Source organism: Pagrus major, chromosome 12 (genome assembly GCF_040436345.1).
Source record: "Pagrus major chromosome 12, Pma_NU_1.0".
In the NCBI taxonomy this organism is placed as follows: Eukaryota; Metazoa; Chordata; class Actinopteri; order Spariformes; family Sparidae; genus Pagrus; species Pagrus major.
In genome coordinates, this window is record NC_133226.1 from 22,709,248 (window position 1) to 22,725,213 (window position 15,966).

Here is a 15,966-nt window from a genome sequence, read left to right on the forward strand (position 1 = left end):
GGACGGTCGCACAAATTGTTTATTGTTGGGATTGTTTAAATGAAACGCCCATGGTCAGGTGAACAGAGGGAGCAGGGAGAGAGGTGAATGAAAAGACAGTCTTCCTGATTGAACTTATGCTGAGCTTCATTTTAATGCACTTATTGTTGTAAACAAGCCCAGATCTGCAATAGCTTTAACCAGCCGACAACGTACGCACGTGCATCCATGCGTTTATGCATTCACAGATATCAGCTTTATACTGTGAAAAGAAGGTTGTGGTTGCTATAGGGAGGACACAGCTTTGTGGACCAATGAATGGATACATTTTTGTGCGGGGCTAATAAACAGATTGATTTGGGAGACAGAGTAGAGCTAAAACGCTACACTCCTCTCAGGCATCACATTATTATAAACCTCCAGACACATAAATACATTTTTATGCCTTGGAGCACGTGATAGCCGTGTCTGGAGGCATTTTGTCATTTTTTGTCAAGTCCCATTCTTGTGAACACCTTGAGAGAATTTCTTCAAATCTGGCACATAAGTCTACTTGGACTCAAGGATGAAGCCCAAGCACCGACAGTACGAAGGTACCACTTTTTCTTCTTTCTTTCTTTCTTTCTTTTTTCTTTGAATGTTACAGGTTTTGGAAAAAGGTGGGGCAAAATGGCTCACTAGCGCCCCCTAAAACGCAGCCCCTAGGACTACTTTCACCTACATGTATGAAATACATCTGACATTTCATTTACATGACATTTTCACTGTGCGTTCTATCCTTGACATCCTTAAACCTAACGTGTAATTACGTTAATTCAGTTTTCTCTAGTGCCACAAAGTCGACACGGGAAGTTACATTGACCTCCTTCGTGTAGTGTTCAAAACACATTGAAGTCCATCAATTGCCACATTCCCCAACAGCCCAATGGGATTGCGACAGCCTGTTCATCACTGCTTGCACTTTAAACCCTAACCCTTTCCTAAGAAGAAGTAGTACATCATGATCAGAGAAATAAAATGCTTCCTGCAAAAAAGAGCGATGTATAGAGCTGAACTAAACTGATACATTTCATTGTCTTTGAGCATATGTTCATTATCATTTTAATGCCTGCAACACGCCAACTTTTTTGGTATTGTACGATATTTAAATCACGAGGATCAAATATCCTCTTTTTTATACATACTGCAGGCATTTAGTGTTTCAATTCACTGGAGTCCAACCGAGAGAATATAATTTTGTCTCTGGTACCCTTCTTTCTCAGCAAGGTGAGTCACGAAGAGCACAGACAAAGGCGGCAGCCTCGTGAGAGAACACATTGTTAAAACGGTGGTCAAGGAAAACTCTCAGACTCAGACAAATAGCCTGATCTGTAAATAAATCAGTGCTTGAATAAATGTGTTAATTGGGGTTATCATGGGGGTGTTTTGTGCATTGTGCCAAAACAGCAAGTCGGTCTGATTTTAACTCACCTCTTAGATAAACCATCACAGCTCTCTCCTCTGGCCATTCCCATCGCACTAATACGCTGAACCAAGCAGGATATGTGAACATCTTAATTACTCTCTGAGATAATGGTAACACTTGCTTTTTGCCTGCTTGAGGAAGGTTGCACAAATACAGGCACACACACACACACACACACACACAAACACACACGCTGGTGAATAGTTGAATGATACAGCAAGGTGAAAACATCTTTGAGTAAACACCTCTTTGTGCTTTATTCCTGCTTTCTTAGTAGATTAACACTGACATGGTACTTTAACTTTAACTTTAGCTCATCCTTCATTACCTCCAGCCCTGGTTTTCTCCACAGGTAACCATGATGCATGTGAGCACTTACTGTCAGAGCGTAATTAACCCCTTCCAGCCCTCTTTGTCTATGGTTGCCTTCAAATTCCCATTAAGCACAGTGAACACAGCAGATAGAAGTCATGTAAACAGGGCCTAAATCAAATGTCTGAAGATATGTGCAGAAAGACACATAGCTTAACCATGTCCTGTGAAATGCTGCTTCAGTACACGTGAAGAATGAATATTACCGAGACCCATTTAATAACATTTAATAACCAGGAATTCACATTATCGACACTTTCACTGACTATCCGTGTAACAAATTGGGCCCAGATTTCATCCTGGTCGTCTTCAGCCCCAACTGGTGCTGAAAATCGGAAAGGTAAGGAAGCTTTGTGTGTGATTGTGCTACCAATGCATCACAAGGACACACAACAAAATAAAAACACTCATTTAGACTAACTTTTACATCAACTTAGGAAAGGTGCAGTGTTTTAAGTCCATATTGGTGCTCAATCCTCGAGTCTAGAGCAAATATGCCGAGAGAGACTTTAGTGCATTTAAAGTGAAAGAGCACATAATATAGCTCTAACAGCTGGCATCTTCCATTATCCATGGTGATATTCATTTTCGACTTGAAGTGTTGTGTGCGTCCTACAGTCTACCTGTTTATACTTATTTATACATTCCACCTTAATGTGGAGAGTCCTAGGCAGCTGCGAGGCTGACTTGAGAAGGAGTAGTGAAGAGAGAAACAGTCTGAGAAAGAGCCTTCATCATCTCATGTCCCTCGGGATGAAGCCCTTTGCTTAATAAATGTACACAATTATGTGCTGAGAGACTTGTATGTTAATTGGAGGGTTTTTTTAAACATAATTTTAAACTAGGGCAAAAAACCTTGAAAAACACCCACACCACTTAGCTTCTAGACTTTATAGTTAAATGTTCATATTTGGCTGTGCTGTAGAGAGAGAAATGCAGAAAGGAAGTCAGAAGTTCAGCAGCCCCCCAAAAAAACTGTGAGGAAGAGACGAGTGGGGATGTAGGAGTGGCAGGCAGTCCAAAGGACCCCCCCTTTTTTTTCTCTTTATAAAGGGAGGGATCCTTATGAGACCCCTAAAGACTGATGCACAGCCACTGACTCACGTTTGTTGTGAGACCACAGAGCCCATCTCAAGATAATCTTATAATAACTGCATCATGGGAAAACAGAAAGAAGTCTTGGGGAAACTGGCAGAGGCCTTCCAGATCCGACATGTGCTCCTCCGCCAGGCCCTGGCAGAATGCCTGGGAACCCTTATTCTGGTGGTGAGTATTTTTGCTTCGCTCCTGCAGGGTGCTGAGTGGAGCTTTTTTTTTTTCAAGAAAAGCAGGATAATAGACTAAATTACCATACACTGTATAAACTAGTTATTAACTCAACGTAAATTAAATGCAGAGGATTTTCTTCAGATTATTGCCTGCTGCCATTAAATTGAATTAAACTGAAGATGTGCTATTGTGCTGTACAGGAACAGGGGGATTAAATGTAAATGTGTTCGCATTAACAATTTGCATGCCTCCGTTTGTTCCTTTCGCTATTTGTATAAGTTCAACGTACTTGTTTATATGGACGCTAAATAAAGATACGATGAGTGTTTAAATGCCCCAAAGTATTTCATCATAATATAACTTTTTTGACATGTGCAAAATGGTTATGTCCAGCTGTGAGGCATCTGATCTGCTGGAGATATAACAGAAGAGGAGGTCACTCATTTATTTATTCATTCATTCATTCGCTCCACATGTTAATACAATTTTCAAGATGGACCCACATTGTGCCCTGGGACAATTTTGACCATCGAGGTGTCCCACAATCCTTTAATCTTTTAAAATCTCCAACAAAAAAGTTTTATCGGCTACAGACCAGTTCTGTTTTGCCACCGCCATGTTCTGTCCCTCCGGGAAGCAACGTCACCAAATGTTAGTCCCATGTGAGGTGAACATGTCCAGAAAGAATCATTTGTTTACATGGTTAATAGCAGTGTTGTATCCAAAAAGTCATATATGAGTAAAAGCTAAGATATTGTGTTAAAATATGACTTTGTTAAAAGTGAAAGTCACCCTTATGAATAGTACTTGAGTAAAAGTCTGGAAGTATCTGATATTAAATGAACTTAAGTATCAAAAGTACCAGTAAATTATACATATATTCAGATAAATCCAGCGGAGTAAAAGTACAATATTTGCCTCTACTGTAAAATGCAGTGGAAGTATAAAGTAGCAGAAAGTTGAAATACTCAAGTACAATACTTGAGTAAATGTACTTAGTTACTATCATTTGTCTGTTGACACCACCCCTCGCGATCAAAACTCATTCAGATCGGGCCGGATCTGATAGGTCTCTTCTAATTGAATTGGTTACATGAGGCATTTTATTCCTATTCATGGTAGAATATATGAAGTATTACAGTCCATGTAAACGCAGCTAGTGAACCCAACCAACAATTAAAGATGTGACATGGTGAGGAACAGGTGAGGACATCATCTGAGAAAAAAAGAAACAAGGGATTCTGTTCCTCTCATTTTTGTGTCGAGACAGAGGTGAGGGGTTTTGTCAGGTCTGGCAAAAGTTTAGTTAACAGTTTGGTCTTTTGTAGGGCTGTTTAGTAGTTCAAAGGCAACATGTGCGGTCGTGTTAAAAGGTAAAGAAAGTTTAACTGCTGCTCTCTTCTCATTAAATTGCTTTTCTTAGATGTCTGAGAAGCAAAGAAACACTGAATAATTTATTTAAATAATAATTTTCGAGTCGCAGCATCCAAGACTCCTCCATCAGTTATCTCCACTTTGAACTTGAATTACACACACATTAACACTATTATTATACATCCACACTCTTTGCTAATGATAGAAGACTTCATACAGCGTCTGTAGTCCCCGCTGACACCTAATCCAAAGTCACGAGATTCTTTCAAATTAAAGCAAAAATGTTTTTTAGTCTGTGCAAAACAACCTGGAGTCCCTCTGTTTCTCATGGGGTCACCCACAGACAACAAAAATATCAGGAGAGGGAACCAACCGTGAAGCTCTGAGCTATTTGTTATTCTGCTCTCCAGCTGTGTCTGATCTGTTAATTCCAGGAGACCTTTCACTCAGCTGACAATCAGGTACTCTCGGTGGTCGGAGCTGGCCCTCCGTGGAGGCAGGCTCTGCAGGTGGAGTCAGATTGCAGTCCGCATCAATAGTCCCACACAAAGAACCAACCATAACATACACATGACCTCCGAGGTCAAAGAGACACACCCTGGATAAGACGAAAAGCAAGACTCAGCTAGACACCTGACTCGAGGTCAGGCCACTGTAGAGCTTTGTTATTCTCTTTGAAGTCTTTCCACTTCTGTCTGTCTGCAAAAGTAAAATAACTTCATCTCAGGGTTTGTTTTTAACTCAGCTGCATATTTCGTCAAAACGGTAAAAATAGTTGTTAAAAAGGGATCAAAGATGAATGTGTTCAATCATTAAATCCACATTGTGGATTGAAGTGTTTCCCCCGCTCTGTTTTCAGATGTTTGGTTGCGGTGCAGTCGCGCAGCTGGTGCTGAGCAGAGGCTCCCATGGCACGTTCCTCACTGTCAACTTGGCTTTTGGTTTTGCTGCAACCTTGGGCATCCTTGTGAGTGGACAGGTCTCAGGTGAGGATATACTGTACGGTTCAAATCCTTGAAATGAGCTGAAAAATCCCTTTAACCACAATGTAAGATGTATATGTTTTTATTTGTTACTCTTTTTTATTGATTGATTTATTAATTTTGTTCTTATTTTATCTAATTCTTAAGAGCTTTGTAACATTGCGAAGAGGTCATATTATGCTTTTTGGGTTTTTTGCCTTTCCTTTATTGTGTTATGTAGCATTTTTGTGCATGTAAAAGTTCTGCAGAGTTAAAAAGCCCAAAGTCCACACCAAATCTCTCTCATAGAAAACACTGCTCCTGCACTGCCTGAAAGCCTGGTTTGGAGTCGAGCCTTTACTTCCGTAACTTAAGTGTGTCAGTATGTAACAGGCATTATATAACTATAGTCAGTCAGCAGACATACAGTTGCTACTGCTGTAGCGGCGTTATTTTAGATCACACTACCTTTCTCGGCATCGCCCAACTCTTCCTCTGATTGGCTACATCTTGCTGCATCTCTCCCCTAAGATTGGACAGAGACGAGATGTCTCACTCTGTAGCTAAAACGGAGCGTTCAGGACACAGTGTGAAAAGAGATGCTGCAGCGATGCACCATCTGAGAAAAATAATGTGTTTTTTGAAAATTAAAGTGTGTAAACCTATTCTACTAGGACCCCCAAATAAATGTATGAACCCTGAAAATGAGCATAATATGACCTCTTTAATATGGTTAGAAGAAAAAGAAATCATGTTTACAGAAAAAAATACTTGTTTTGCAGTAATTAGTATCATATACTCATACATACAAGAGGAAGAACAACGAGGGAGTAAAGCCAATGTATACAAAACACAAGAGTTCATAAATGGAAGAAATATTTATTATCATGAAGACGATCACACTTCGGTGAGCTCATTTGCATCACTGTCAGTCATTCACAGAGTGTTCCCACAAGACCCAAACTTCCATCAGCATAACAGGGAGTCTTTATTATTGATGGCTTGACAGACATTAAATATCAGCAATAGGCAAATGGCACTTATCTGAAGTGCAGTATTTACCACGCTGATGTGTTTACCAGACAAATGACAGCCAGAGGCAGCAGGGTAAGCAAACAGGAAGCAGCGGACGGAGGAATGCAAAGTTTAAAAGAGACACACACAGACGGAGGGGGCACTTACCCCTTAACTCGAAAACTACGTGGTCTGTAATTGAAAGGAAAGTGAGCGCGTCAATTCCTCCATCCTGGTATCTTCTGTCAAAAGCAGCAGCACTACAAAAGCTTCCGCGGTTCACTCATGCTCACTTCTTCAATGCGTTTATAATGAGCCTGTCCTCCTTCTAATACACATTGCAGCAGAGAGAATAAGCTCTTTTAATTAGATAGCTCCAAACCTGACACGATCAAGGTGTGGATATAGACGAGGCACCCGCATGAGTGTGCCATCAGAGCAGTTTTTTCCCCCCTTCAAGGTTAGAAAAAAGGAGGCTTTTCTGAATCTTTTCATCCCGCCAATTTAATTTGTGTCACAAAGACCTTCCATCCTAACAGGACTTTACCAAGACCGCAATTACTGACTGTACAGTAGGCTTAGAAGTGTGTATTCTCCACTGGAGAAAAGCGGGGGGCTGTACTGTATGCACTAGAGATAAAGCAGCCGGCATGTGTTGTTTGTTTTCTCCAGTTGAGTCACACAGATGCTAATCATAGATACATTAATAAATATGCACCATCATTTCTGCATTATTCTCATCTTCAGGTGGTCATGTGAACCCAGCGGTGACCTTCGCGCTGTGTTTACTTGGTAGAGAGCCTTGGAGGAAGTTCCCGTTGTTCTTTTTCTTCCAGACTCTCGGAGCCTTTCTGGGTGCAGCGATTGTATTTGGCTTGTATTTTGGTACGTGAAACTGAAGAGGAACAATCAGATTAATGAAAATGTTTTAATGTTTAACAAGCACCTCTAACGCTTAGAAAATGACGATGTTTCTCAGTGGGACACTTTTTTTTCAGTTTTGAATATGCTCTTGTTAACAGCTTGGGGGAATAGTCGCTAGAAAAGTGCATTTAAATGAGCATCTATACTTTTTTTGTAGATGTTGATTAATATGCCCACACAGCTGTCTTCTTATATATCTATAAATCTCTTACACAAGTGATTAACTTACACACCAAAACTTCACCTTCTGGGAGTTTGTGTTTGTTCAGAGAGTCGTGGGGGGCTGCAGTCATTGCTTTCTAAAAATTTTACAGGCAAGAAGGCCCAAAGAAGTGGATACAGTTTAGCTAATATGATAAGAACACCTAAATTAAATGGTAATCCATGAAATAGTTGTTGAGTGTGGGCACACCCAGGGCTTAGAGGTTGACTGTGGGCCGCACTGTCCCCGCTTTTCGTTGCATCTCAACACAATAGCCAGAATATCAATGTTTGTTTCAGGGAACCACTGATATGTTGTAACTTTACATTTCTTTAGGTTCAATTTTCAATTTTATGTTGGGACTGACAGACCAACATTGCCATCATGAGAGTCATGCGCTAACTGGATTGATAAAAAAGACTAATTCTCCCACCAGATGCATTGCAGGACTTCAGCCAGGGGGAGCTGGTCGTGGTGGGAGAGAATGCCACAGCCGGGATTTTCGCCACGTATCCATCCAAACATCTCAGCCCGCTTAATGGATTCTTTGATCAGGTAACGCTCACGTGATTTTCTAGATGTTTTGTCACCCGTAGTCGATAAAAATGGTGGCTCCATCTCCATCCAAGTACTATACTAAACAATCATTTTCCATCAGTGGTCATGGTCCGTTGTGTTCGGCAACAGCCTCATTTTCATATGTGTTAGTCAAAAAGAAAATGATCGCACACTCAGATGGATACTTAAGGTCACAGTGAAGCATGTCTGGTGGAGCTGAATAGACAGCAGCATTGACACAAACCAAAAAAAAGAGACGGATGATTGAAGAACGAGGTTGAGTCACATCCATTGTGGACAAAGTGTACTGTCATAGCAGGGTGTAGGACTTGCTCAGAAGTATTATATAGAAATCTGGCAGTTCAGAACAGCCCATTTGCCAATTACATCAGCTCCTCTCATCCTCTTTAACCTTATAAAATCTGATTGTCTAAAATTGGAATCAGTGTGGATGAAGGTGTGAAGAAAAGGGAGCTCGATACGATATGTTCGTGTCAGAAAATCTGATTAATATATGAAAGTAAAATTACACACTGTCGATCAAAAACCTATACACTGCAGGTGTGACGCACGTCATCCTGCTGCTGATGGTTGCACGTATTAATCTTAAAGAGAACTTATTTCTACATCAGGTGTGGGTGACATTTTTTGGATATGAGCCTCAGCCAACAAAGCGTGAAAAATGTAATTTACAGACGACACAGAGGGAGCTTTGGTCCCTGCAATTCGCGTGTATTATTTATCAGTACATATTGCATCTACACTTTCAACAGCATATTAGATCTCAAATTGTGCTCTAGCAAACAGCTGAGGAGACCACAAGTTTGACCAAGCTTCGAGGGTGAAGCCAATTTGAAATCAATTCAGGATCACAGGGCTTCCGGAGACTTGGATTATGCCCGACGAACTGTACAGAGCCATTTTATGTCTTAAGCTTTTCCACTGGCATGAGGGTGGGTAGACGATTGAATTTTCATTTTTGGGTGAACTTATCCTTTAACGACTGAACTATTCACACCAATAATGATAGCATTACTTGCAATCGAGCTCCACTGTTTGTGTGCAATGACAGATGGGTAATCCTGTCACATGCCGACAAACTGTTATTCACTTCCTCCCTACACAGTTCATAGTTCCGTTTGAACTGAACTTTTTCTGCTCCCTATGTTTTGGAATCCTTCTTAACATGGCTGAATACCCTGTGCAGATCACTTGGCAGGGAACTACTAGGGAATGCACCTTCTGTCTGGCAATATGCACCGTTTCATAAACTCCTACTAAACAGCTTCTTTGACTGACTGTTCGGTATATATCTGAGGATGTTCGGAGACTCTTGCTGACACAGAAACAGCACCTCCTCTGTGCTGGTGTCAGCAACACAATGAAACCTGCAGTAGACATGGCTCAACTTTTCAACTCTCTGCAGCTCAGCTACATCAGCAGTGCTCTCCCCGGCCAGCAGGGGTCACTAGCCGGCCAGGGGCTCGCTCCACATGACGCGTCACAGCATGTGGAGTTATATATATCGTATCTACTGTGTGCATATGCTGTGAAAGTGATTGTTCTGAAGTCCAGACCTGCAGTGATGCAATCGTGTGAATTGAGGTCAGCTCAGCTCTCTATGTGGTGCCTCTGCCATCCATTGATGTCAGAATACATCAGCAGACAGCAGAAGACCTGCTCTGTGCTGCTGTCTGATGAAAAAGTTATTTTTCTCCAGGAGTCTTTTGTTTCACAGCTTGTCAATTTTTTCAGAGCGAATTCACGATGAATATCACAACTTCTTAAAGGTGATCTTTAATAATAATAATATCTCACAGGAATCACAAGACCAATTAATTAATGAAAAGAAATGTCAGTGTGATTAACAAAGTTATTTATATCTCATATATATCACGCTGCTGCTGGAACAGTCAAAAGACTGTGTTGTTTCTTAATGACATTAACAAAGGATCACATCAAATTAATGTGAAAAGTATTAATAGATTGTTTACACTGTGCTCTATCTCAGGTTATTGGGACAGCGGCATTGATCATGTGCATCCTGGCCATAATTGATCCAAAGAACAATCCAGTCCTTCAGGGCCTGGAGCCCTTCACTGTTGGCTTCGTGGTGTTGGTCATCGGCCTGTCGATGGGCTTCAACTCCGGCTACGCTGTCAACCCAGCCAGGGACCTCGGACCGCGCCTCTTCACGGCTCTTGCAGGCTGGGGTGGAGAGGTTTTCACGTGAGTACAGCGCTACTGTGGACTAAAACAGTATGTCAGGTTAGCAATAGACAATGACATCATCCATGTGGCTCAGGAGATGTTATTAAGATTGGATACGAGTTAAAGTCTGCAGTCGAAGAGGGACTTTGATAGCTCGAGACACCTGTCAATCAAGCTTTATATAACAAAACACACTTTTTAATGCCAGTAATCTCCTTGGAATATCACATTTCCCACAAAAGCACACATGAGAAGTGTGAAATTAAAGTGAAGGTAATGTTTTATATGCAGGTCCTTGGAATAAGTGTTAGTTAATAGGTAATTAGACTCTTATAAGCCCTCAGAAGCTGATTACTAACATTATGTGTTAATGAGACTGTAGAAGTGTTAAGAATAGCATCATAAACATGTTTATTGTCAGATCATAAAACATTTATGACATTTGTCAGCATCCACTCAGGGCATTACACACATGCTATTTTTTTGTTGTGACGAGTAAACTGATATTCATCTGTAAATCTGGCGGAATGCCCCTTTAAACATTTCAATATTGACATGACTCGCATGCTTCCTGACCCTGATGCATCTACGTAACTTCTCATATGCACTCATATCTTATTCAGGCCTGCTCCAGAAAGTAAATAGAATAAAAAATGTGTAATGACATCATGCGTTACAGTTTTATCAATTGATTCTCTTACAGAGCAAACACCTACTGGTTCTTTGTGCCCATCTGTGCCCCCTTCTTGGGTGCAGTGGTGGGTGTGCTGATGTATCAGCTGATGATTGGATATCATTTAGGAAGAGACGTCCAGGAGAAGCATAAGAAGAAGAAGAAGGAGGAGGAGGAGGAAAGATTCAAACTCTCCAATATTACAACCAACGAGGATGCATGAGCACTTCTGAATTTCTTGAAGCAGTCATGTCGAAGAAGATAACATTCTCGCCTGACAACTATTTCTTTTGCTCTTCAGGGAAACCCTATTGCTTTTCACACATCTCTGTAACTAACATCACTTTTTGGATAAACATTTAAGCCATCGATCAGTATTCATGGGAACATCTTCTTTTATGACACCTCATAACAGACAGGCACAACTTCTAAGGAAAATATGGCACATGTGTTTTCTGAATTCATTTCACTGTACTCCAGTGAGCCCTTTCATTTCAGCTTGAAGCAAAACACTGTTTCTTTCATGCCGCTGTGTCTGACAAAACAAATACATCAGCTCACCAAAAAAAAAAGCCAAACAAAAGAAAGTTTAGGTCGAAGACACACTTGAATGGTGTCTTGTTTATTTCTGTCTAACGTGGAAGAAACCTTCAAACCACCCTTTTCTATTTCACTTTGTAGGAACTGTGTGAAACTGCACCTTTGGCACATCTGACACATCTTATAAACCAATACAACTGTTAAAAATGCAAACAATGGTGTCCTTGGAAAATCAGATATTTGTGTCACATTTTTTAAACTGCTGCAAGTGTTTCCTGATGTTTACCTGATCAAAACAATGATCTACAAAGTATTAAAACATGCCACAGTGTGATCCTGTCCTCGACTTACAATTAGCTTTGGTAATATTCACTCTTTCTCATAAAAGTGAGCTTTATGGGCCCGCTGCTGAGTCAAATCCACATATAGATTCACCACTCAAAGGAAAGATATGTGTTGCAGACAATTACCCTCTTATTGCAAGGTCCATTAAGTATAATGGTTAACAGTGGGTTATATAACATGAATGAAGAGGAATACGTTCAACAAGTGCATATCCACAAACCGGGAGAAATAGCTAACTCGCCAGTTGCCATCCTGCAAAGAGATGGATGAGAAGACTAACACCACACTCATATTGGTCCGTCAAATATGAAGCCAGAAGCCTGTTAGCTTATTTTAGGATTAAGACTTGAACTTCCTTATAACAACTTGTAGTTTTAAGGGATTATGTTACGGTGCGGAAATATTTCTTGTCTGGTAGCAGTCATTTCCTTGTGATCACAGAAAGTTTGCCAGGCAGGAATAAACACATGAGCTAAAGTGCTGGCAGACTGATTTCTTTGCCTGTAAACAGAGTCAGGCTAGCTGTTTCCCCGTCCCTCAAATCTTTATGCTAAGCTAAGCTAACCCTCTTGTAGTAGCAGCTTTCTATTCAGCGTACAGATATGAGAGTTACTTTCTCATTTAACTCAGGAGTAAATTTCCCAAGATGCCACACTATTCCTTAGCAGGGGTGAACAATATTGATATAATTAGATATTTTGAATGTTCAGTTCAGTTCAGTTCAGTTCAGTTCAGTTCCCACTGCATTCACGTTACAACACCACTGCTGCCAAGTGGTTGCCAGTTTGTGCACAAGCAAAACGTTGCTCACAGATATAAGCAAAACAATCATTTTGGACCTGACAAACTTTTTAAAATGACTGATTTACAATCATAATAATGTTTTCAAGGAAAAGAGTTGTTTTTTTCTACAAGCTCTGTGGATGTAGTGTTTTTAAAAATGATTTGTCTACATAAAAATACTAGCATGATGACCTTAAACAAGACCAATCCGCGGTAATATTACTTTGAAAAAAGCATTTTTTTTTTTTTTTTTACATTTGTTTGTTATCAACTGCTTGCTTAGATTTTAGGATTGCCAAGATCATCTAAAACCGTGGCATCATGTGGCCTGGCTTGTCATGATCCGCATTAGAATCTGTCCCTAAAAAGTCGCAAGAAAACCTAATTTGACTTTCAGGAAAGTTCAGGACAACTAAAGTCTCCAAGAAGCTCTAGTCTGCTGTCAGCGCTCATCACATCCTGCCAGAAGTGCCATCTATGGGGCATTTTATGATCCTCTTAGAGCCACAATGTGCCCAGAATGGGAACATTTCTGACCTTGGCACCCCCTCATGGTAGCATCAAAAAGGGCATTGTGACACACAACAATGCATGTAGCTACACTGTTGAAAATGAATGCAGTCCTTGTGTTTCAAACGTCTAATTAAACTATAATTCCAGAACAATTTGCAGAAGGTTATAATCACAAAGGTTTCTACACATGGTCGCCTTCAGACCAATTCATCTTGAATGTTTTAAGCAGAAACCTTCACTCAGGCCGTACAAAACCATTTATTAAAATCCACCACACACTTAATACATGTATTTTCACAAACAAAAAGGTTGGTACATAGTTCGAGAGAAAAACTAAAAATAATCTTCTTTTGCTTGTGAGCAGAAGCCTTAGAGACTCACTTGGATGCAAATAGTGGCATTTGAATGCCCTCCAAGCCCCTTTTGGTTCATAGTGCCTCAGGTGGTTATCGCTGAAATTCGATCATGGTTTGAAAGGGCACTAAGGGCAATGAAGGTCAGGGGTATTTGCTAACACTTCCACTACTGGTACACAACAAAGCACACAGATTACACAAAACAGTGCACACACATCAGAAGTTCATATCATTAAACCAGTGTTTTCCACAAACATACATCAATGCTATCGGAGAAGCAAATGCATATTTGGCATCAAAATATCAGTAATGACATTTTTGGAGTCTGCGAAAGAATATCAATCCGTCAGATCTTACAAAGGCTTAAACTTCAGAGACGAGTGTTTGACATTTGGAGTCCCTCTTTGGCGTGACCTTTGCAGCAGTTCACCAAACATATCTGGTGTCAATCTAAGCGTTTGTCTCTGACATTATAATTCACCCTACTGTTTACATGCAGAGGAGAAGCAGAGAAAACAGCAGGATTTTTTTTGCTTTTGCTTTTATAGATGTCACAATGAAACAAAAGTGAGGTTCAACCATCTTTTCAGTGAAAAAGTTCCATTACAAACGTGACAAGGTCTGTTGATCTGCAAAACGCATAAACCACCGAGTAAATCCCAGTTCGCTCTTCATTTCCTATGCATTGGAGTCAGCCTTCTGTGGATGCTGAGGCAGAAACACAAGGCAGGAATGAAAAATGTTATCTATGACTGGAGAATAAAATCAGCAACATGAACTACAAGAGTAATAGGAGCCCTCGCTATGGTTGACACAGTTGTTTGCTGCAAAACCAACCTGATGCAACACATGCAGGGCAGAGCATTAAGTATAAAAAACATGGGCAGCAGGTTTTCATATGGAATATTGCATGCCATATTCTGCCTAATCTTTATGTCATGTCACACAGGCATCTCAGTGCAGGCGAGGCGATATGAAAGCTTGAGCCACAGCTCCACTGTGTGGTGAAGTAATGACCCTGCAACACTTTAACAACCAAAGCAGTATTTTCAGGAAGTCACACATGAAAACATCTGGTAGATTTGTTTTTTCTCAATTGCATGCACACAAAAACTGAAACTAAGCACACAAATCTGAAAAACCTGAAACGCACGTATCAGAAAACAAAACTCCAGACTGCCAAACTCGAAGCATTCAATCATTTAATTCAAATAGAAATGTTAAATCTCATCATTTAGTACAAAATAAAAAAAAATAACCTTCAAAATGCCATACCCTGATTATCAATTTGCTTCAAACTCAGTTGGCAAAAGAAAAAGCAGGAGTGGCATGGAGAACTGAGAGGAGGAGGCAGAGTGAGAGCAAAAGGAGGAGGAAGTATTATCTAGTATTATCTATAAGAAACAATACAAATTAATTTATAAAGAATGGCAATAGTATTGCCATTCACCACAGTCACAATGGCATATGGCATAAACAACTATTCAAGTGTTCACAGGTGGGTGAGAACACAGATGGAAGGCTGCAGCTTACAATGCATCTATAAATAAGTCTTCATTTCTGCCCTCGCCTTAAAAATCCATACAAAATGAAGGGACAGCTGCAATTACAAAAATAATAGGTTTTATCTCACTTGGTAATATGCAACAAGCCTTGACGGTATCTTAAAGTTTTGATTTTAATCTATTTAAAAACCCGCCCCGCCCAAATTCTGTCCACCTACTGCCACCATTTATTTTCAATTTTATTTTCTATGCCTTTAATGGCATTTATTTATTAAGCCATTTATATATTTCTGTATTTGTTTCCGATTCTGGCAGGCTCAATCCTCCATATGTGTATTGTTTTGGTGGAAATAATGATTTTTGACAAGAGGGGAAATGGTTTTGTGTGCAGATTTTTTTATTTTCAATTTTTCTGTTTACAGTTTTGAGAAAATTGAGCTGTAGCTTCAGGAAATGAGTTTAAACGATTGGGGAAAAACTGTTTTCAACCCAGTCATTGTTACAATGCAACAGCTATTCTGTCAGTCAGCCAAATTCTAGACTATTAAATGACTGACATGAGTAATGACAGTGTTAAGCAATACACCTGTCCTTAACTCTTCACAGCTATTTACCTCTGGGCCAAATTGTATGTCAATCGTTGGTATGAGATTATCACAGCAACTGCTTACATATGTGGATATAGATGACTTTTATTTCCTTGATGCACCACCCTATCATGTTACAGAGGGTGTCGACAGACATACTCCAGACAACAACAATGCAATACATGCACAGTATGTATGCATACTGGCCACAGTTCAACAGAGAATGAGTCAGCTGGGTTTATTTTTTTTTACTGCTGGTTTTCCTTGGTTACAACTATAAATCAATCAAGCACTGGTAGAATAATAACGTTTGGAATTTTGACTTCTCTGACAT

General features: G+C 40.1%; 1 protein-coding gene across 1 annotated transcript; it reads left to right on the forward strand.

Moving 5' to 3' along the window:
• The first annotated feature begins 2,974 nt into the window (after positions 1-2,974).
• LOC141005863 (aquaporin-3-like) lies at positions 2,975-11,226 on the forward strand. Its single transcript, XM_073477913.1, has 6 exons — positions 2,975-3,082; positions 5,319-5,445; positions 7,183-7,320; positions 7,998-8,116; positions 10,131-10,348; positions 11,034-11,226. The coding sequence occupies exons 1-6, from the start codon at positions 2,975-2,977 to the stop codon at positions 11,224-11,226; spliced, it is 903 nt and encodes a 300-aa protein (XP_073334014.1).
• Positions 11,227-15,966: the final 4,740 nt, after the last annotated feature.

What these genes read in the sequence shown, in the direction of transcription:
- LOC141005863 (XM_073477913.1), top strand. Translation starts at nt 2,975, where the DNA reads ATGGGAAAACAGAAAGAAGTCTTGGGGAAACTGGCAGAGGCCTTCCAG. An exon ending in TGGGAACCCTTATTCTGGTG is followed by an intron (nt 3,083 to 5,318) that starts GTGAGTATTTTT and finishes CTCTGTTTTCAG; the next exon opens with ATGTTTGGTTGCGGTGCAGT. An exon ending in TGTGAGTGGACAGGTCTCAG is followed by an intron (nt 5,446 to 7,182) that starts GTGAGGATATAC and finishes TCTCATCTTCAG; the next exon opens with GTGGTCATGTGAACCCAGCG.